General features: G+C 37.7%; 1 protein-coding gene and 1 non-coding gene across 3 annotated transcripts; both read right to left on the bottom strand.

Annotated features, from left to right (window-relative positions):
* Window positions 1-2859: 2859 nt before the first annotated feature.
* On the bottom strand, window positions 2860-20362 carry BIRC3 (baculoviral IAP repeat containing 3). Of its 2 annotated transcripts, none has more exons than XM_053670443.1 (9): window positions 20211-20362; window positions 13669-17050; window positions 13463-13562; window positions 11379-11457; window positions 10396-10444; window positions 7577-7819; window positions 3765-4019; window positions 3224-3265; window positions 2860-3108 (listed from the first exon to the last, which is right to left on the bottom strand). In XM_053670443.1, the coding sequence occupies exons 2-9, from the start codon at window positions 14516-14518 to the stop codon at window positions 2915-2917; spliced, it is 1812 nt and encodes a 603-aa protein (XP_053526418.1). In that variant the 5' UTR covers window positions 14519-17050; window positions 20211-20362; the 3' UTR covers window positions 2860-2914. The 2 variants fall into 2 exon arrangements, with proteins under 2 accessions (XP_053526418.1, XP_037007789.2); XM_037151894.2 differs by having other exon boundaries at window positions 13669-14968.
* LOC119054067 (small nucleolar RNA SNORA42/SNORA80 family) lies at window positions 3353-3484 on the bottom strand. Its single transcript, XR_005083443.2, has one exon. It is a non-coding gene; the product is annotated as a small nucleolar RNA SNORA42/SNORA80 family (small nucleolar RNA).
* Window positions 20363-22283: the final 1921 nt, after the last annotated feature.

The following is a 22283-nucleotide window of genomic DNA, read 5'->3' as shown; positions in this document are numbered from 1 at the left end:
TTCATTTTGATATCTAAGTGTAGCCCATGATACTCTATCAATGATCATACCTTAATACTTTACCAAGAGTGGTAATTGAAGAGGAGGAATCTCTCTCACATTCCACCCCCACTCACAGAAAGTCTCTTATTCTCATTTATTCACTAGGGACCTATTCTATGCCAGGCTCTCTGCTAGGTGCTAGATATTTGTTGGTAACAAAACAGACGGTCCTCTTTCTCATTTCGATGATAGAATATGACATTAAACAAGTATATACATACAAAGTGTGGTGTTATAAAGAATAAAGACAGCATCTGAAAGACAGTCTAAGGGATATAACTTAAGTAGGGGAAGTCAGAGAAAGCCTCTCTTGAGGAAGTACATCTAGGCTGTAGAACAATCCCAGAAGAATGAGTAGGACTTTGGCAGGGAAAGAGTGACTGGAAGAACATCGCAGTCAAAGACCCTGAAGTGAAAAGCTGGCCCTGTTTAGAAACTGAAGAAAGCCAGTGTAGCTGGGAAATACTGAGCAAGGGTGAAGTGGCAGAAACTGAGGTTGAATACTATGCAGGGTGATGTCAGAATCTGATAAGGTAAAGGTACATTGTGCAATTTGAGAAAGATACCTATTATTTACACAACCCAAACTCCGGGCATTAAACCTTGCCTAACTCTTGTTGACTAGAAGGGTGGGGAGTGGGCACAGTTTTAAAAAGAATGAGCAATACTGACCCACTGATACCATTTGAAGCGTATTAGTGTTGCTTCTAAATAGTGAATTCCTTAAACATCGCATCTGATAGTTTTGCCTGGAATTTAGTTGGTAAACATCCACACTGTCTGCTGTGACATGCAAGATGTCACAAGGAGATGAAAATGGTTGAGTGACATTGCCTGTGGCCACAAAAGAACTTAACAGCTATTATCAAGTAATATAAGGAAATGAATAAAAAGAGCGGGTGGAAATTATAACACCGCATGGCCTAAGTGTGAAATTAAGCCTGCTGCAACATTCTGAATTATAACACTTATTATATATTGTATATTGAGGCTTAAATTATCTACTTGATTCTGGGAACTGAAGTCCAGGTTGGATGGGGAGTGAAGTTTGAGTACCCCCAAACAGTAGCTGACACATCAGCAAATAGAGCTACCAGTGTTATCTACAGTGATTTATTTTTCCCAAAACAAAATTTCCATTTAATCAATACTTAGAAAAATAACAAAACACTTGAATAAATAAGTTGGTTATGTTAGTTATAAATTACTAAAATAAGAAATGAACAAAAGTTTTGCAATGAAGATAGAAAAGTTCAGATATTGTATGTAGTATGCAATAAGAACCAGATAAAAATAGACATTGCAAAAAGGCATGTTCTCTCTGAATATTTATCCTATAGCTGAGTTATAAATCACCTAAGCAGTATTACAATTAGTTCAGCCTCATACCCCAGAAGGACCACGTGGTAAGTACATGGCTAACCAACTGAGCCTTTTAACACAGGGGCAAAATCAGTGACATCCCAAAGAAACAGTTTTCCAGTGTCAGAATGATGATATGGGTTCTCTCCCCATTGCTTGGTTGCTAATCTTTCTCTGTAAAATCCTACCAAACATCTAGAAGTGGTTTAGATAATTGGCCTATGCTTGTGCCCCCAAGTATTTCCCATTGCACTGTTACTTCTGGTTTTAAAGTTCTACTAACACCATAGGAGACAAGGATAGAGAATTATGAATTGGATGTGGTACCAAAAAGGTAATGCATAGGAGGAAATTTTGCTGTACTGAGTACAGAACAAATTTAGTTACTGGAAAGAGCTGTTGGTTCCAAGGGCTGCTACCCATTGTACTTTCTAGGTCCCAGAATTAACACCAAAGTATTGAGAGAGAAAACTAGGGACTTTTCCCCAATGGAAAAGGGTTGGCATGAGACTTTCCAAATGTATCCACAGACAAATGAAGGAACAAACACTGAGAGGATTGTTTGATTTCATTTCAGACATCCCATTGAATCCCGTAGATTAAAGCCAGGTATGGCCGGCCCCTGTGCTTTACAAGGGAAAACGACGAAGCATCTTGAAGAAAGGGATCTAAACGGTCATCCAGTATCGAAGAGTCTTAAGATGGTAAGGAAGGAGGAGCCTGGGAATGACTAAATGATCCAATGCCACAGAAATAAAAATATTAAGAACAAGAGTGTTTCTTAAAAAATTTTTTTTAAAAAAAGAGTGATTCTGCCCTGGCTGGTGTAGCTCAGTGGATTGAGCATGGGCCTGCGAACCAGACAATCGAGGTTCGATTCCCAGTCAGGGCACATGCCAGGGTTGCAGGCCAGTTCCCTGCAGGCCACTTCCCAGCAGGGGATGCATGAAAGGCAACCATACATTGATGTTTCTCTCCCTCTCTCCTTCCCTTCCCCTCTAAAGATAAATAAATAAAATCTTAAAAAAAAAAAAGTGATTCTGATTGCTTTATCAAAATGTTCCTCACAGAATTCTTTACAAAAAACACCATTTGCATAAGGAATCATTCAACAAATTCAAGACCTTCCATGTATAGGACACTGATCAAAAAAGGCAGAAGATCCATGTTCTTGGTTCTTAATACAACTCCAAAATATTTAAACTTCTGAAAGGTTAACTGAAAAATTTTAAACTTCACATCACTTACAAAATCAATGGTGCTGAAATTTTTATTTAGTATTGTACTTGTAGTGCTGTCCCTATTTTTTTGTTCACAAGAACAAAAGCTTATTATTAGCTTGCTATCTAAAATATGTTCATGTTTTACTATATATTAGTACAAATATATATATGTATAAAACAAAATTTTCTGACTTCTAAATAAATTTGAAAAATTATGGAAACGGAATCAGTATAAAGTTAAAATTACAATATATTTAATCCATTAATTCTAAAATTTAGGGTCGTCTTCATGAAAGAAATGTACGAACTGTACCCTTGATTGTACCTCTACAAATAGGGCATTTTCTTAGAGAAGGGGCACACTCCTTGCATACTGCTAGATGACCACAAGGAATAAACACTATGGACACTTCTTTGTCCATACAGACTTTACATGTTCTTTCTTCTTGCAGTCTCCTCAATTGTTCTTCCACTGGTAAATCTAAGAAGAGAAACATGTTTTTAATAAAAGGCAATTTGCTGCTTCTTCCCCAATGAAAAGCCAAGAAAATAAAAATAATGTTTTCTACTGGCTTAAATCATTAATGCTATTTTACCTGAAATATTTTCTGTGGGAATATACTTTATGTCCTGTCGCACTAAGGGAGAAAAAGAAAAAGCATTACCATGGCAAATAACGTTAATATTTAGTCACAGAGTATATATCTTTTATTTTTTATTTTTTCTACTGTGCAGCCTGCTTCAGTGCCTGCAGCCTACCAGCAGAGGCTGGGCAATGGTTCCAGGCCAGGGTGCTCTGGCATGGGGCACTATGAGAGACCCAGGGGGACGGGCCTGCCATAAATCCAAGCCCATGCATTTAAATTTTTTTATTGTTATTCTATTGCAGTTGTCCCAATTTTTCCCTTTTGCCCTCTCAGCCCAGCCCACCATCCACAGAATATATTTTTAAATCAACAGTTTAGACTTTGGCCAAATACTATAAATAACTGTCATAATGTCAAGGCAATGAAAGTGTTTTGTGCAGTTAATAGTTTATAAATTAAATTGGACTTTTTCCAATTATCACAAATTATTAATAAGAGCATATTTTTAATTGATCTAGAAAGTTCTCAAAACTAATTTTCTAGCACTTACCAAATAAACGCTTGTATAATATGGGGTCAATTTCTTGTAGAGACTTTCTGAATACGGTGGCTGCAAAATTTCCTTTTACTATAACAGTATCAATCAGTTCTCTTGCTTGCAAATATGTCTGTGTTTTCTGTTTAATAACTTCATGTTCTTGTTCATTAATCACTCTGGCAATTAGTAGACTATCCAAGATTGGAAGCACACAAGTCAAATGTTGAAAAAGTGCCATTCTACTTTTCCGGATACATGATAGATCATCTTTATAAAAAAGAAAGCAAACACAGACATGTTCAATCTCTGCTCACAAACTTCCTTCCAGGCTTACACATAGAACTGAATGAAAAACAACTGTAATTCATGATAACACATTGAAGTTGATTGCTAGGTTTGGGGTACCTGATCCCCTGTGCCTGGTAACACTGCTACTTATAATAAGGACTAACACTGAGAACTGTGGTAAGTGCTATATGTGTATTTACCCAGTTCATCTTCACAACAGCCCTTTAAGGTAGATACTAGTATCTCAATGTAACAGATGAGAAAACAGGGTGGCAAGTAAACTACTAGAGAACACACAACTAGCAAAAGTCAAAACAATGCAGTTTGGCATCATAATATGTGCTCTTAACCATTTGGCAATATTGCTAAGCCTTTAACCAAATAAAATTTAGAACCTAAATAAGATTAAAATGTTGATTCAATCTGGTCAAGCTGGGAAAAAGTATCATCAGGAAAATTGAAATGATAAAACATTTTTTCTTAAATTATCATTTGCCTATAAAATTCCTTTAAAATTCCATTTTAAGATGCAATTTTAATTATTAATATTTCCCCAAATTAAATATGATATTGCCATTACCTAACTATTTTGTAGTAAAAGGGGAAAGACACTAACAGCATTGTAAAAACTAAATCGTACTTGTCAGTGACACATTCCTGTCCTTTTTTTAAAAAGAATTTACTTATTTACAGGAACTAGTATAAAAAACACAATGGACAACAACTAAGGGGGTGGAAATGGGAGGGAGGTGGGGAGCGGTGGGCTGGGTTGGGAGTAAAAGACAGAAAACTGTACTTGAACAACAATTAAATTTAAAAATTTTTTTAAATTTATTTATTATTTTTAGACAGAGTGGAAGGAGGGGAGAAAGAGAGGGAGAGAAACCTGAATGTGTGGTTGCATCTTGATTACCCATCTCTGGGGAGCCTGGCCCATAACCCTAGTATGTGCCCTGACCGGGAATCAAACCAGTGACCCTTTGGTTCACAGGCTGGCGCTCAATCCACTAACCCATACCAGCCAGGACCATTCCTGTCCTTTAGGAGCATTTTACCCTCCTTCCAGATCTAGATTTTGTATCTATTGGTAAAATGTTTCCTATTTTGAAACTCTGAAATTTTATTATCTCTTTGAAAAATGACCTATGACTCCAATAATTATTTCATAATCATATAGTTTTACCATGATCCATATAGCTATTTCTATTACATAACTAATGAGAGAAGTTAGAATGTCTAGTGGAGAATTGGGAGAGATGATTTTCAGATTTTTAGAAACACTTAATTTGGCAAGTAGTAGGACACAAAAATAGAACCATTTAATAAAGAATAAAATACGGGGCTTGGTCAAAAAGTCAAGATAAGAGACACACATTCTGAAGAGAATTGGAACTCAGAATAATGGAGAAGAGGACCAGGACCTAGAAAAGTGTCTGGCACAAGGTCGATGCTCCATGAACACGTGTCAAACAAATGGACAACCAAGCCTGAGTGATTGAAAGAGCAATGAGAACAAAGAAGTGATAACCAAAGTGGGAGAATAACTAGAACTTATTCTGTTAAATTACCTGTGTTATGTTAAAAAAGTTAAACTATAATTTACAGTTGATGTTGAAGTATATTAGTTTTCAACCAAAGACTAATTTTTCTAATTATATTATACTTAACCTAACTAATGAGTTGTCTGAAATTTTAAAGATTTCTAAAATTGGATTGCTAGTGGAACAACTGTAATGGAAAAATGTCTCATTTCCTAGTCACAGACTGTACTCTGGCTAATAAGAGGTGAAAATAACTTTGAAGCATATCATTCTTTTATTCTGGAAAAATATTCTTAATAGCCTCTTTATTTACACACCTGTCAAGAAATTACTCACCCATCATTCTTGGGAAACTATAAAATAATCAGTAACTTAAATGGAAATATGTTTATTCACTCATTCAAAAAATATTCTTGAGAGCAGACACCGTGCTCGGTTGTATGGATATAATGCTGAGCTGAGAAGCTAAGGGATCTTTTTGACAATGCAAATTATTGTATATTGTTGACTTGGGGTTATATCTGGAGACTTTGTTGATTTGGGAGGGAGGAAACATAAATATTTTATAACTGGATAGCTTTAGACTTCATAGGGTCTGTAAATACTTGTGGAGATGGGTGTTCTTTCTTTGAGCAATTGTTCACTGATGAGCAACAGCCGAGCCTGAGAAGACTACAGGAAGGACCTGCAGCCTGATCTTCACTTCACAGTGAAAAAGAGAACTTGAGTAGGGTGGGCAAAGATGAACTTGGATGAGTTTGCTGCTAAATTGGTGGTCTGTACGACTGAATAATTCACACTTTGGTAAATATACAATATTGTATTACTATGTGTATTATAATGCACTATATGTGCTATGTAATACTGCAAATACTGATGCATTTGCCTGGCTTGGCCAGAAGATAAAGCCACCTTTGTGGGCAGGGTAAGTTTATTCAGGGATAGAGTGGACAATCTCACTGTCAATCTAGGAAGAAATAGATCCCAGATGGCCTTGGACAAGAATAAGGGGTAACCTCTTTTCTCCTTCTGTGCTTAGTGGATATTTGGGGGCCTGAGCTTTGATATGGGAAAACATGCTTGCAACTTTCCTAGTCAATTGTGTACACTGGCCACAGCTATGCAGAGATGAACTAGAAGCCAGGAAGAGAGATTCATCAGGATGGACTTGAGGCACCAAGAGAGGCCACATAGTCACAGTTGTCAATTGTCATTTGTGCTCTAGTGTGCTTCTGTTATCCCTAAACCTCCAGGAAGAGCTTGTTAAAAGTTGCAGTCTTTTTTTAGCTGTGTTGAACGGACTCTCAGATCTAGTCTATGCTGGGGAAAGATGGCAAAGGGGAGATCATCTCTCTCTCTTTAGGCCACAGTAACGAGAGTAATCAGAGCAACCAGATGAAACTGGACACGCTCTGAGGAAGAGTTTTTGTGAAAGGCAACATGGTAAAGGCAATAAAGTAGCAGACAAAGCTCATATGGAAGGACGTGGGTGGTTGTCTTGAGAGAATGTGAAATAGTATCCTAGGACTCCCCTAAATACTAGGGGGACACTAGGAAGGGAAATGGGCCCTGGGTGGGCAGGTGAGAGACGTAATCGTAATTTGTATACCAATTTATAGCTACAGGTTAAGACATACTATTAGGCTAATATTAAAATTAGTAATTGTCCCTGATCCCACCCTGATTTACAGCAAATGGGAGTGAGCAACTAGCCTGGGGTCAAAAATACGCCATGAATAATTACATACACAGCCAGTTACTCAGAGTAAAATTATAAATTAAGAAAAAGCAGGAAAAATGCTTTCATTCAATATATACATTTTCAATTTATCAAGCAATTCAAATATATTTTAACGTGAAGAAATTTTTCAGAACTCAAATTCAGAATACCGAACATAAGAAAAATTTGATTGAATTGACTATATTTTCAGTAACTTGTATACAATGACATCGAATTCTTATAGAAATAGAGACTGCACTAATAAATATGTGTACCTGATTCTTCTTCCTCAGTTGCTCTTTCTTTCTCCTCTTCTCTTATTTCATCTTCAGCATTAAGTAAATCTAATACAAGGTCACTGACGACTTTGTAATTCTCTCCACTTGTTAGGATTTTACTCTGAACTGTCTGTTTGACCAGCCTTCTACTGAAGCCCATTTCCAAGGCAGCTTTAACCACAGGTGTATTCATCATGACCGCATCTTCTGAACGGTTCTCTCCTGGTCCATAATGAATAACTGTATAGAACAAAGAATTTAACATATGTTGGAATAATCTGTATTTTTTTAATGGAAAGCTATTACAATATCAAAAGCATAAAGTCCCCAAAATATATAGGCACTATTATATATAAACTTCGTTAAATTTAAAGTAATGAGCCTAGCCAGTGTGGCTCAATTGGTTGGGTTCATCCTGAAAACTGAAATGTCGCCAGTATAATTCCCAGTCAGGGCACATGCCTGGGTTGCAGGTTTGGTCCCCAGCGAGGGTGCTCTCTCATACTGATATTTCTCTCCCTCTCTTTATCCCTCCCTGCCCCTCTCTCTAAAATAAAAAATAAAAATAAAATGTATTTACAATAATGATATACATGTTGAGTTACTAGAATAAGAATATAGAATATTGTGTTCAGATACAAAATATGCATTATCTGGTGTAACTATGAGTGGGAGAAAGAAATGGAATGTCAGAGATCACTCCTAGCAGAACAAAAGTTCTTTTTTCCTGTGTTGAATGAAAAAATGAACTTTCTAAATCAAGTATATTTCACATATTTTCAGAAGAGACCATTGTCCTCATTTACCTTCATTACTGCAATAGCCTCTTTCAGTGTTGCTTCCATCTAGTTCATTCTCAACATTGCAACTGTTGACTTTTTAAATACTAAATCTGCTGTGTCACACTCTTAAATTCCATCAACAATTCCATTGGTCTCGGGATGACATTCCATTGTGGCTTGTAAAATCTCACGCATTATCTGGACCTGGTTTACATCCTTGTTGGGAACCATCCTGCCTGGTTTCAGAAGCTCTAACCACCCTCCCCTCCCCCCACCATGGCTAAGGCTGAGGGAGAGACCTTGGGACCATAAGGCACCAAGGAGACAAAGCTTATCTTCCTGGCAGGGGCACCACCTCTGTTTCCCTTACCTCACCCTGCCTGGCCGCAAGCCTGACCAGTTAGCCAATGACAGGTAAGATTCCTCAAGGGAGGAATGACCAAAATAGGCATGGTCATGAAGGAGCTCCCAGGGAAGGACTTGTGGGGCTATAGAAAAAGGGGGTGATAGCCTAATTCCTCATTCTGTCTGCAAGAAGTCTCCTAATCTCTTGGCTGCCTTACTTCCCCTGCCTGACTTGAGCCTGAAACAATGACAGAGAGTGGTGCAGCCCTGAGCTAGAAAGGGCAGGTTCCCTGGGCGATTAGGCCTAAGAAAGAATGCATAAAATCCTGTGAAACCTGCTTTGCTAAGAATGCTCTCAATTTTCTGATAAGGGTCTGAGCATGAAATGAGTTTGTTTCCTAAAGTTTTATAGCCTTTTAGCAAACTGACCCTGACTCAGAATAAGCCCTCATAGTTCTTTGTATGTTATCTATTATTTGATCCTAACTGCCTGACAATGACTGATGAGCTTTACCTGTATTCCTATGCAAATTGAACTCAATAGAAGCCCATTGAGGAAAAGACTCCCCGCCCTTCTCTTTTGAGAGATCAGCCACCTTTCCTCCCCAAGCAGATCACATCTTGGAAGATTTATTCTCATCCCTGGTGGCAGGGCGAGGCCCTGTGGGTGAAGCCCCGCCCAACGCCCTCATCCTTATCTCTCACCACTTGTTCATCCATACTCTTCACTCAGTTCAGAAGTCACAGATTCTGCCTGCAGTTCTGACTGCTCTTACTGCTGACCTGATTCATTCATTCATCTGTCTGAAAATCCGACATCTGGCCATACAGAATCTTGTTTAGTCCTTCAAATGTGCCTGTTCTCTTCTGTCAGTTAAGTCTTTCATGTGCTAATCTTTCTGCATTTTCTTCCCTTTGTCTCTTAGTTAACTGCTACTCTTCCCTTTGATTCTGTAATAAGGCAAATACCTTCTCTAATTTGAAGCTTTTTTCTGATCTTCCAAGTCTGGGTTAATTGTCCTTCATCCACTCTTATAGCACTTAACTTTCCCACCATATCCCTCTCTCCTGTCTTTGTATTGGTCTGTATCCCTTCACCAGTTCGGTCATGAGAACAGGGGTTACGTTTATCCTGTTCTCTATTCTATCCTCAGAGTAGCAGATACACAATAAATATTTATTGAATTGAATACTAGATAATAGAGTAGAAGAGCTTGTTCAAATATTGGCTCTATCACCTCTTACTTTTAAAGTGATGGACAGATTACTTAACCTCAATGAGCCTCAGGGTCACCATTAAAAAATGGGAATAATATCTTTACTGTCTCCATTTGACAGAAAGAATGTGTGAGCAATCAAAAGTCATAGTGCATCTGTTTCCAAATGGTCTGAGAGCAAGAGTTAAGACTGGCTGTATGTAGTTCTCAGAATAACAGCTGCTCCAGCACCACCCTTCGATACTATGATTCAATTCAGTAAGTTTGAAATAGAGACCAGAAATCTGTAATATTTTTTAAAGTTCCTTAGGCAATTACAATATGCCCAAAATTTTGAGAAATATCCACTTAATATATTTGAAAAAGCACTTTAAGTTTTAAATCATAACAAATGTATATTATAACTATTATCAAATTTCAATTTTAACAGTACCAAGTGGCTCTATTTAAATGCAGCAGTTATTCTACGTACTTGGTGACTCTGCATTTTCATCTTCTGGATTGTCTGAAGTAGATAACAGCTACAGGAAAAAATAAGGTATAAAAATTAAAATATAAATCTTATCCCATCCATTGCAAAAAATAAAATTCATCAAGAGACATATTTTATTGAACTTATTGCAAACTGACTTGCTTATAGACAATATAATTTTTCATGTCAAAAGCATGATTTTATTTACATATAACAGTAATTTCCTAAGCCATAAACTAATAGAGTTTCTTCATGTATGAGTATGTGTATATTAACAAATAAATTCTGTTTGCATTAAGGCAGGAGAAGGGCTAGACCTTTTCAGTGATCAATTCAGTGATGACACAATTATTGTTTACCTTTCATCCCGCAGAGCTTATATTTCCTGGGTCATCCTTTGGGATAAGTTGGACATTTAAAGTTCCATTTACTATGGCTAGAAAGTGTCTGATCCCCAAACTACTCTATAAGTTCTTATTTGCTTTTCCAGGAAGATTAGAAAGAGCAATGCAATTCTTGTCAAATCTTTTTAAGGAAAATTAATATAGTAAACCATTACAATTCTACTATCCCATCCAATTTTTCCTCAAATAATTTTATTGTGACTTTATGAGAAAAATATTTAAAGAGAAATATAACTTAAATACTATTTTTCAGGAGGTTTTAAATTCTGGATCTGCTTTTATCCTAAGAATAGTACTTTCTGAAATTGAATTTAATGAAATGAGGAAAGAATGAGGAAGCTGAACACATTTGCTGAACACATTTTCTAAATAGTAGATATTCACAAGTTTGACATTTCCTACATACTATACATCCATTGTCAAATTTAAGTTTAGCATCTAAATCATGCTTAGTATTGTAAAAACAAAAATGTATTTTTAAAGCAACTCTTGCCTTTGAAGAAAAACACTACTCTCTGTAAATATCAGAAAATACTTTACCTGTTGTTAACCAGAGATTAAGAAAAATAAAGTCCCTACCTGTTCAAGTAGATAAGGGTAACTGGCTTGAATTCGACTGATGAACTCTTGTCCTTTAACTCGTATCAAGTACTCACACCTAAAATGTAAACAAAATTAAGTTTGGGGAGTTATTTTAATCTGGCCATTTGTGGACTGGTCACATTTTAAAATAGCATAATATACATATAAACACTTGATTATTCATTTAGCACATGGGAAGTGGTAAGAGACGCTGAAGTCAAAGGCGAGATGCTGAAGTCAAAGGCGAGATGATGTCAGCCAGAGGACAGCTATGACGGTAAGCTGCCGAGGCTGTAGAGGATATGAGTCACACACTCTCCATCTGCGGTAGGTGAGTTAAGCTGCCTCCACACAGACCTCCTAGCTGCTCTTTTTGACTATTCTAATATTCCTAAAAGCACTCTGAACATTAAGAACAGAGCCAAAGAGAGGTAGAAAGTTATCTCATTATTGATATTGTTGATAAATAAGTTTTGTATGTTGAAAAGATGAAAATATACAAAGAGGGATGAGAGAAAGAATGAGGATGCTGAACACATTTTCTAATAAGTAGATATTCACAGGTTTGACATTTTCTAAATAATATACATCCATTATCAAATTTAAGTACAAAATGAATTCATGATAATAGCAAAACAAATTTACCATTTTTTTATCTATTCATAAAATTACCAGAATGGAAAGTCAGCAGCACTTTTTAAAACACCTTTGTAGAGTGTTCTTTATAATTATTGAAATCTGAAATATTTGGGGAGTACTAAGTTGGTATAAATGAAGCTGCAGTATTATATTTAAATATATATATAAGGAAAAGAAGTTAGGATACCAAGGTTAGTAATCAACATTAGAAACACTACAACTTTTGACCATGATTAAAAAAGTTAATCCTAAAAAAATAATTATAGGCCACCTAATTCTCATTCAAAAAAAGGGGGAACTCTAAACAAGTATGGAATATTCAAAAGTGTAAGATATGACAATAAAAGGCTATGTAGTGATCAAAACAGATGGGGCTGTATTTACCCTAATCACCCTATTTGCTATTACAACCTGCCTGGTGCTTCTGATCTCCCTTACCCTGCTCTTTTTTTCCTTTTTATTGATAGTACTTACTATCTTCCAACATGCAATGTAACCTGCTTATTAAGTTTATATTGTCTGCCCTTTCCTGCTGTAAAATCAGCTTATGAAACCAGAAGTCTTGGTTTTGTTCCATCGACTATTTTAAGCACCTGGAACACTGCCTGGCAATAGATCAATTAATATTATTTGTTTAAAGTATATTTTATTTATTACACTATTATAGTTGTTCCGGTTTTCCCCCTTTGCCCCTGTCCACCTGGTTCTCCCCTTCCCTCCAGCAATCCCCCCACCTTGGTTCATGTGCATGTAAGTTCCTTGGCTTCTCCACTGCCTATATTGTTCTTTAGATGCCCCTGTCTATTCTGTACCAATTATGCTTCTAAATCCCGATACATTTTCTTCCATTCTTCCCCTCCTCCTCCCCACTGATAACCCACCATGTGATCTCCATTTCTGTCATTCTGTTCCTGTTCTAGTTGTTTGCTTAGTTTTTGGTTTTTAGATTCAGTTGTTGATAGTTGTATCAATTAATACTGAATGTTGAATGAGTAGAAATATATGCAGCTATAATGTTGACTGAAAAAAAAGCTTCTAAACCGTATCCACAACATCTAATTCATGTAATAAAATTACATACATTTATGTATGTACGTACATAGGTTCTAGAGGGATGGTCACTAGTAGTCTTTAGCTTGTGAGTTCTGGACATTTTAATTTTTTTTGTCTCAGTGATTTTGGTTTTATAATGAGCATATATTATTTTAAAATATATACTAATTACACAAAAAAATTCTAAACCTGTTTTTTCTTTGTCTTAAATTTTCATCAAAACCTTTTAAGTAACTATTTTTCTAAGTAATCCATCCACCCATCCTAAATTAATTCACAAATATGTTTTTGAAACAAAGAAGAAAGTAACAGCTGATTATAACGTACATCTATATAACCCATCTCATTACAATCAACCCATTTGCAAAAAAGAATATCAAAACAATTACCTTGGAAACCACTTGGCATGTTCCACCCATGGGTCATCTCCAGGTTCCCAACACCTCAGTCCGCCATCACAGCAAAAACATTTGACATCATCGTTGTAACCTAAAATTAATTTGGACCAAAACTTATAAATACATATAATTTTCCCACTAAAATGTACAAAACATGTTGAATTTTTAAATTCTTATTATCGGATTAGGTGTCTTACCCATGTAATAGAAGCCGGCGCTTGCAAGCTGCTCAGGATGAATGGGAACACTAGCGGGCCAGCTACTGAATGTTTTGAAACGTGCTGCCTGTGTCTGCATGCTCAGGTTAGAAATACTGTATCTCGAAGTGTCTTGAGGCTGACTTTCCAAAAATGGGCATTTGGGGAAATGCCTCAGGTGTTCTGTCATAGCATCATCATCCGGTTCCCAGTTGCTCAATTTTCCACCACAGGCATAGCAAGCCACTCTGTCTCCGGGTCCCACGTAGTAGAAACCTGCTTTTGCCAGATCTGTTGGCGACGGGCGGGTCGATGGCCACATCTGGAAAGTGAGTAATCTGGCGTTTTCAGTACTCATCAGGCCATAGTTGGGACTTCTCAAGGCGGAAATATCTTGATTTGCTTCGGAGTTTACAGGGCTTGAGGGAAAGCTTGAATAAGAGCCACTGAAATAACCAATGTTTTCTGAACTTGGAAGTAATAAATGTGTGGAATTTGTCACTGAAAAAGGCAAATTAAACTGAAAGGCGGCTCCCGAAATGTTACCTGAATTTAGTTTCTGAACAAAGCTACAGCTAGGATACAACTTTTTATGCTTCTCAATAGGGTTGTCTCCTTGTTTCCAGTTATCCAGCATCAGGCCACAACAGAAACATTTGACCTTGTCATTCACACCAGTATAGTAAAATCCCGCACGGGCGAGACTCCTTTCCGACACAGGAACAGCAGTGGGGAAAGTTGAATATGTAGACATTCGGAACAGTTCACATGAAAAGTCGTATTTCAGTTCAAACATGTTGGCGTTTTTCATCAGATTTGATAAGAATTTGCTGTCTTCTACTATGTTCATAAAGAAATGGATGGGGAGGAAAAGGGACTAGCCTTTCTCTAGGGAGGTAGTTTTGTGCATGACTTTTGATTTTTGTTAATTTTAGTACTAGGTGGGACACCTAGAATGGAAAATCTGTTCTTTTTTCTCCTGTCTTCAGGGTTTCAGCACAGCAAGATTAAAGTCCTACACTGATACATCTTAAGGGGCAATTATGTAATGAAGAGCACCTTTGTACAATTGGACAATGTAAACGTGATGCTACACAGTACCTCGTGATGAAAATAAAACCCTTCATGAAAGTGTAGAGTGCTTTAGGTCATCAAGACGCCATTTAGTGTCTGTCAGGTGTTCCACAGGTGGATCAACTTCTCCACTAGAAGGCTTCAGTGACAGTCAGCCAGCCTAAAGGTAAAATGTCTGACTCAGCTGGCTTGCTTTCATGACGGAAAGTTACGCTCTATACACACTCTGTGGAAAAAATATTCAAACTATGTTTATTTTGCTTTATTTCAATTGTGAAATTTGGTAGTCAGGGAAAAAAAGTGTTAGGAGGACAAGAATACATTACCATAGTTCACTGATTGTAAGATGCATGTTTTAATATCTCCGGTATAGAGAGGTATCTTTAGATATGATATTTAAAAGGACAATTTAAATATCATATTTAATTAGCAGCATTTTTATTTCTTGGAGGTATATAAAATAATGATATACTTTATAATTGATGACATCTTAGAGTCAATGAAATATAGTATATCTGAAGTCTTGCTCAAATTAAGTAATTTATTCCCTACAATCACTTCAATAGGGAGAACTAATCAATCTATAATTTTCTTCCAGATAGAGCTAAAGTAGTAACAGAATTGACAGATATGTGTTAAGACCTTGTTTAAGATTTAATAAATAATTATTATTTTCCATAGATAGGAACTGAGTTGCTTTGTAATAATGATACCATCAAATCTTAGCAAATTAGACATTCTATTTTAAATAAATTATCAGAGATGAATGTATTTGCTCAACAGGTTTTTTAAACTCGGCTTCATGCTGTTGAGAGCCAATATCATATCTTCTACTCTGGTAGTGGATTTTTTTTCTTAAGATTTTATTTATTTTTAGACAAGGAAAGGGAGGGAGAGAGAGAAACATCAATGTGTGGTTGCCTCTCAGGTGGCCCCCACTGGGGACCTGGCCTGCAACTCAGGCATGTGCCCTGACTGGGAATCAAACTGGCAATCCTTTGGTTCGCAGCCTGCACTCGACTGAGCTACACCACCAGCCAGGGCTGGATTTATTTTAAAAAAGTCAAAAGTCAAGAGTGGTGAGTCTATAGCCTAACTTGGATAAGCAAATGGTACAAATGTGACTTTGGTCAGAAATTATATCACAGATAGTGTACCTTGAGCTAGAATTTATCGACATAAAAAATAATAAATTTATTTTGACACAATCTACTCTTTTTGAACAAAGACCTTTGAACAAGTCATCATGGTTTTTCTAGCAGTGACTAACAGGCATGGTTTCCTGGTCCTGCGGATGTAGGGATTTTTCTACCTTTCTTTCTTTTTTTTTCTTTCTTTCTTTCTTTCTTTCTTTCTTTCTTTCTTTCTTTCTTTCTTTCTTTCTTTCTTTCTTTCTTCCTTCCTTCCTTCCTTCCTTCCTTCCTTCCTTTCTTTTTTTGAGGCTCGGATTTTCTGTTGTAGACTTTAAAGCTTTATTTCCAGGTAGCAGAAGAAACATATCTCAAAGGTGAGTTATGTCTAATTTCAGCTTTCCTTTCACTGGTCAAAAATTTTACACCATTGTTATAAAAAAACGTTTTGGTGTTTATTATCATCTCTGTGTAAATTTTCTTTCTGAATAAGTTTGTTCCTTCACCAAAATGTAACCATCTAGCCATCATCTTTATTTGTACCATTCTCAGAGATAATAGCCCATTTGAACAAACTAAACTTTAGACTTTAAAATAGCAATAGTTTTATCATAGTTACATAATTTCTTCACCAATCATCAAGTTCATCTTTCCTACTTTCTCTACATTTGTTGTACCTATTAAAAAGTTTTGTTCTTGACATTTTTTGTCATTGTAGAAGTCAAAGTTCTCTTCAGCATATTTCTGTAATTTAGCAGGAGGTTGAATATAAACTTTTTGTTCTAGATAACTGTCACTCATTTTTAAATCTTTAACAAACACAAGTACTTTTTTCTATTCTACACAGCAGCCCGTGGGAGATTGCCCAGCCAACCTTGAAGAGTGCTTCAACAATGTGTCCCAAGTACCATCACCTTTTCAGTCAAATTCAAAATCAAACTCAATATTACTTTATAGTTATACCTCATAACTAGATCATATTTTTAAAGGTATAACATTCTTTGGATGCTACAAACTCTCATTAACTACTTAATTTGTTTATTCATGCACAAAACTACCTCCCAGAGATTAGACTAAGTCCCTTTAAGGGTTTTAGGCCTCCATTCTGAGCTGTTTTGATTTATAGAAAAAAACTGGAAAAACTCTAGAAGTAGAACAGTTCACTTCCTTTGTAAAACCTGTTTTAAAAAAGAGACAGTTTTAAAAGTCAAATAATTCATAGAAAAAACACGATGATTTTTTAAAAAACATTTTCTCCAAAATAGGGCACTAATATTGACTGTCCATGCGCTGTGCGCCAGGCGCCGTGCTGGGCCCGGCAGAGGTCGAGAAACGCCAGGTCGAAGCCAGAGAGCCCAGACTGGGGCCCGCGGGGGTACTAGGTCTGGCTTGCACAGAACTGAATTGTATTTTACTGTTTTTAAGCTTTTTATTTTGAAATTAATTTATAGTTAGAGAAACCTTACAAAAATAACAGTTCCCACGTCCTGTATACTTAACATTCCCAAAGTTAACATCTTACATAACCATAGTATAATGAACAGGAACCAGGAAATTAACATTGATACAATGCTTCTAATTAATCTGCATGCCTTCTATGAATTTCATCAGTTTTCCAAATAAGTACATTTTTGAACCACAGTATTTTTAGAAGTTTAAATTAATTAAAAAGTAAGGGATTTCCCCTAACAGTCTAGATCCTACCTAATCTCTTGAAAAATCTGGCCACGCTGGACCTATGTTCCCACGGCCACACCAGCCAGCTCTGAGCAGTGACCGTACCCTTGAGACAGGCACACGCTTTCCGGTTTGACACTGTTCTTTGACTCCCTGGCACGGAGACTCACTGTCAGCTGCTATTTGTCACTGAGCTGTCACTAGTCATTTTCTTGTACTAGAATTATGAGGAAAGTGAAACTCTTCTAAGGCCTGTATCTATCAAAAATAACAAAAATGAAGGGTAGACTAAGAGAAACACATGTTTAAAGAACAATGAGAGCACCATATTTCCTTGTGGCAAGGAAGAATATTCCCACATGTTACATACGTAAATAAAGTGTGTTTTTGTTTAAAAGAGACACCCACAGTTTTGTCCATTTATATCACCTGCCTGGCCCCTGTGCATCTGAGACTGCAAACCTCTCCCACAGACTTTACCCTAAAGAAGCTTTGGTATGGAAACAAAGCATATGTTTGTGGATATTTGGACAATGGCTCTAAAAGGAATATAAAGAAAGATGCCAAAATGCTAACCCCGGGTCATTTCAAACTCTGTTTTAACAATGTCCGATACCTAGACTTTGGAAAGCTGCTAGGGGAGGTCTGGGACCCTGCAGACCTCAGGCTGACTGAGGGCACCCCCTTCGCTGGCCCTTCATCACCCCTAACAATTCCACTCAGCCCTAGTCAGCTCCCTATCCCACTGCCCTGCCCAACCTTCAATTTCTTCCTCAAGTTTTTCCTCCACTGCTCCATCTTGCTTTCAGTAGATGGCTTTGCCTTCTGCTTCTCCAAGAAAAGAGACATCAGTGAGCAGTTATGCTCTGACATTCTCAAATCCATGCCTTTTGCTCACAACTTACTTGCTACCTCAGGCAACGCTAGCCCTTTACAGGTGCCTCCTCTCCCACTACATCAGAGATCGTGCTCTTAACCACATCCTCCTCGTTTGTTCAGCTCTCACTGTCTGCTTCTCTTTTCCTTAACTATAACAAGCATGATTAAGTCTGTCCCAGCTCTCAAATAAAAACAAACCAAAAAAAAATCTTCTTTGAACCCCACTTTCCACTCTAGCAACTATCCTGTATCTCACTTTCTTCTCACAGCCAGGTGAATTGAACAGGTTTCTATGGTTAAGATCTCCCACTACAATCGGCCTTAGCCAGCACTGCTTAAACTAATCTCAATATTAATAACATCAAGAGTCTCTTTGTCAAAACCAGTGGAAATTTTTGTCTGATGCTGGGGTCCATTTCCTCTTAAAAATGCTCCACTGTCTTGGATTTCTGATACCACTCTATTGGAATTCCTCTTTCCTTGTGCTTCCTTCGCAGTTTGGCTGAAGACCCCAACCCCTTCTCCTTTTACTCTTACAATTTCCCATGGGCAACCTCCTGGGCCCAGGGCTATTGGGTGTCTCTGCCCTCTTGGGCACTTAGCATATCCATGTCTTTGACACTAGAGGATGTTTGCCTTTTTGTTTTTCTGCCTCCCCCTAGACTGTGAACTTCTTCAGATCACAACTATGTTTCAACAATGTACTTGCCAAACACAATATCCACCCAGCCTGGTATTGTAATGAAGACACTCAGACTTTTTGTTCAAGAAGTAAATGTTAGCAAACTTGACTGAGACCCCATGACCACAATACCCTCATCTTACCTTAATGCATGGCATTAAGGACATCAATTTTGTATTAATGACCACGAGGTCTGCACAGTGATGGTTCAGTATGGGCTTTGGAGTCAGACATCTTGGGCTGCCAGTACCATTCAGACTCCCTGCTCTAGGGTGTGTAACCTTGGGCAAGTAGATTTCACTGAGCCTGAGTGTCCCCATCCTTAATAGAGCTAACTATAGTAACTGCTTCTTAAGATTGTGAGAACACCTGTAAGGCTTCAGAGGGGGTCCTAGCATATACTAGGTGTTAGTAAGACTGATGTTAGCAAAAAATGATAGCAAACTAAGTTAATATTATTGTTAGTTACTTTAGCATCAGACAAATGCCTCCAGCTCTTTACTAATTAAGAGTACTAAAGAATTCTGATACGACCACCAGGAAAACTATCAAAAATTGGCTATCTCTGTGCTACCACTTATTCATGAAATATTTTACTGAGTTCTTATCATGCAAAGCTCTGCTTTAGGCCCAATTCTGAAGCTTATTCGGCATCCTCAAAGCTTTGGTGATACCTCTTGGCAAGCGAGTTAAAACTTCCCCAGTCCACTGGCTCACGCCTAAAGTAAAATAGAATTGAGCATCCGACAGGAAGGCGGACAGAAAATGAGTGTCCGCAAAGGCAGCCCGGAGCTGCCTGCACCGCAAGCGCCCTGGAACCCCGAGGTCCGCGCCCAGCTCCATCCTCGGTTGACAGCAAGGGGGAAAGACAGGGCTGGCTCGCGGTCTTTCTCCACTCTCTGGTGCGCTGCTCGAGAGCAGACCTGGAGCGGGCCCCGCAGCGGTGCTCTCTGACCGTGCCACCCCCCTGACCTTTGTCCTCCGCCACTGCTGTCCCCGCGCGCCCCTGAGCCCACCGTCTCCCACCCCGGCTGGAGGCTGAGGGGCGTTACGCGCGCCCGCGCGTGAGCACCCAGCCTCACAGCAGCCCTGTCACCCACCTGCTGCCCCAAGGCTAATGTGCGCCAGCAGGACCTGCCTGCCAAGTCTTCTCGATGACAGCTGATGCCCGGGCGTTCCGGCTGGGCTGGTCCGTGAGGGCTCCGTCCGCTGCGTGTTAATATTTCACCTCGCTCTCCCCTCCCCCACCTACACTCTGGGCACACCCGCGGTTGGTGCTTTCCTCTCCGGACTTAGGGGAACTCCGGCGGTAAAAACCACAGACACTTCCCCTTAATCACTCACTCGGGGATTTCCATGACCCTAAAAGCGCGATTATTTCTAAACCTCTGTGCATCCGCGAGACATTTACTGAAAGGCTAAGCTCTGCTTCACTGATCGTGGGTCAGAGGAAAGAGTGATAACCTATGCAGGGAAGATGATCGCTGGTCATTTTGACTGGAAATGGTCCATCTCCCTTATCTACATATTTTTAAAAACTCTTGAAACTTGGTGAAACCTTTCGGATAATTTTTACTTTTTGGTCTGATTGAGAAATTAGACCAAATTAGGACCTTTGGTACTTGAACGTTGTACTTCCCCCACAGAATTTCAATATATATACTCAAAACAGACATCTTTATGATCACTCTGGCACATATTTCTGAAATAATGTATGTGTAAATTAAAATTTAATTTTTTCCTGTGATCTAAGCCTCTAAGTATTAAAGAAAAATTCTTCATTGATTGCATTATCATTTATATTACTTTTGATACTTATTATACAATTGTCAAAATAACATAAATTTTTATAAATGTTGATAATTCATAAAGATAAGTAAAATTCTATTACAAATATAATCTTAATGGGGTTGCAGGTTATATTTTAACAATTTATTCAAGTGTGTGTTCACAAATATTACCTATTATTGGAATGTGATAGGGTTCACATAGATTCGGTTCCTTTTTCTCATTTCTAAAGATTGTAAGTGTTGAAAATTTCTTTTACACAAGTAAGTAGATAGGCCCAGAAGATATTATTCTATCAATCATCTTGCATTTTTTGAACCTTTATTTTATAGATCAAAAGCCATTTACTAATCTTTAATCCAAAAATGTAATTAGTTATTGGTAGATGGCTCAATTTAGTTTAGATCTGTGACTTGAAAATGACAGACTTTTGCTCTCCGTGTTGGGTGTCCAGAGTTAGAAAATTAAAATACAAGGCCCTTAGCTAAATTTAAATATGAGACAAACAATAAATCATGTAACTCATTATTCATTGAATGCATTATTTATTGATTATCTGAAATTCAAATTTAATCGGGTGTCCTATATTTTACCTGGCAACTCTATACCCACATATTAGAGTCATTCATTTTCTTAACACTAACAATGAATATTTCTAATTGTCCAGGAAAATTTTATACCCATTTTAAAATCCAAGGTGGGTGAGAAACTAGCCAGTATATTTTTAAGAGAGAACCATCGTGAAAATATTGGTGGAAGCTGGGAACCATAACTCTTGTTTCCAGGCAGATCAGTTTTAGGAAAACCTACACATGGAAAAACGACTTGTGAAATACTCCATCAGATCGTTAACTCCCTGAAACCTATTTGAGTTACCACTTCCACATTGCTAAATTTTTTGTAAAGAGTTGGTACGTTCATCCAAGAGAACATTTATCCCAGTTTAAAGGTGAGGGCCTAAGAAACCCTAAACTAAGATTCCCAATCATTATTAATTCTTCTGATTGATAATGATTGTTGTGGCCCTGGCTGGGGTAGCTCAGTGGATTGAGTGCAGACCTGAGAACTGAAGGGTCACCAGTGCGATTCCCAGTCAGGGCACATGCCTGGGTTGCAGGCCAGGTCCCCAGTAGGGGCGTGCTAGAGGCAACCACACACTGATGCTTCTCTCCCCCACTTTCTCCCTCCCTTTCCCTCTCTAAAAATAAATAAATAAATAAAATATTTTTAAAATAATAATAATGATTGTTGTCATCAGACCTGTCAGGGCTTACACTGGATCAATATATGGTCTTTGCAACCTTTTACACAACTCTAATGTCTAATTGCTGATTTTTTTTTAAAGTACAATATTTATTTACCTGTAACAATTCTAAGTTGCATAT

Source organism: Artibeus jamaicensis, unplaced genomic scaffold, assembly GCF_021234435.1.
Source record: "Artibeus jamaicensis isolate MK-2021 breed Jamaican fruit bat unplaced genomic scaffold, CSHL_Jam_final contig_585, whole genome shotgun sequence".
In the NCBI taxonomy this organism is placed as follows: Eukaryota; Metazoa; Chordata; class Mammalia; order Chiroptera; family Phyllostomidae; genus Artibeus; species Artibeus jamaicensis.
The sequence above is the reverse complement of the archived record's forward strand: the minus strand, read 5'-3'. Positions and strand labels throughout refer to the sequence as shown.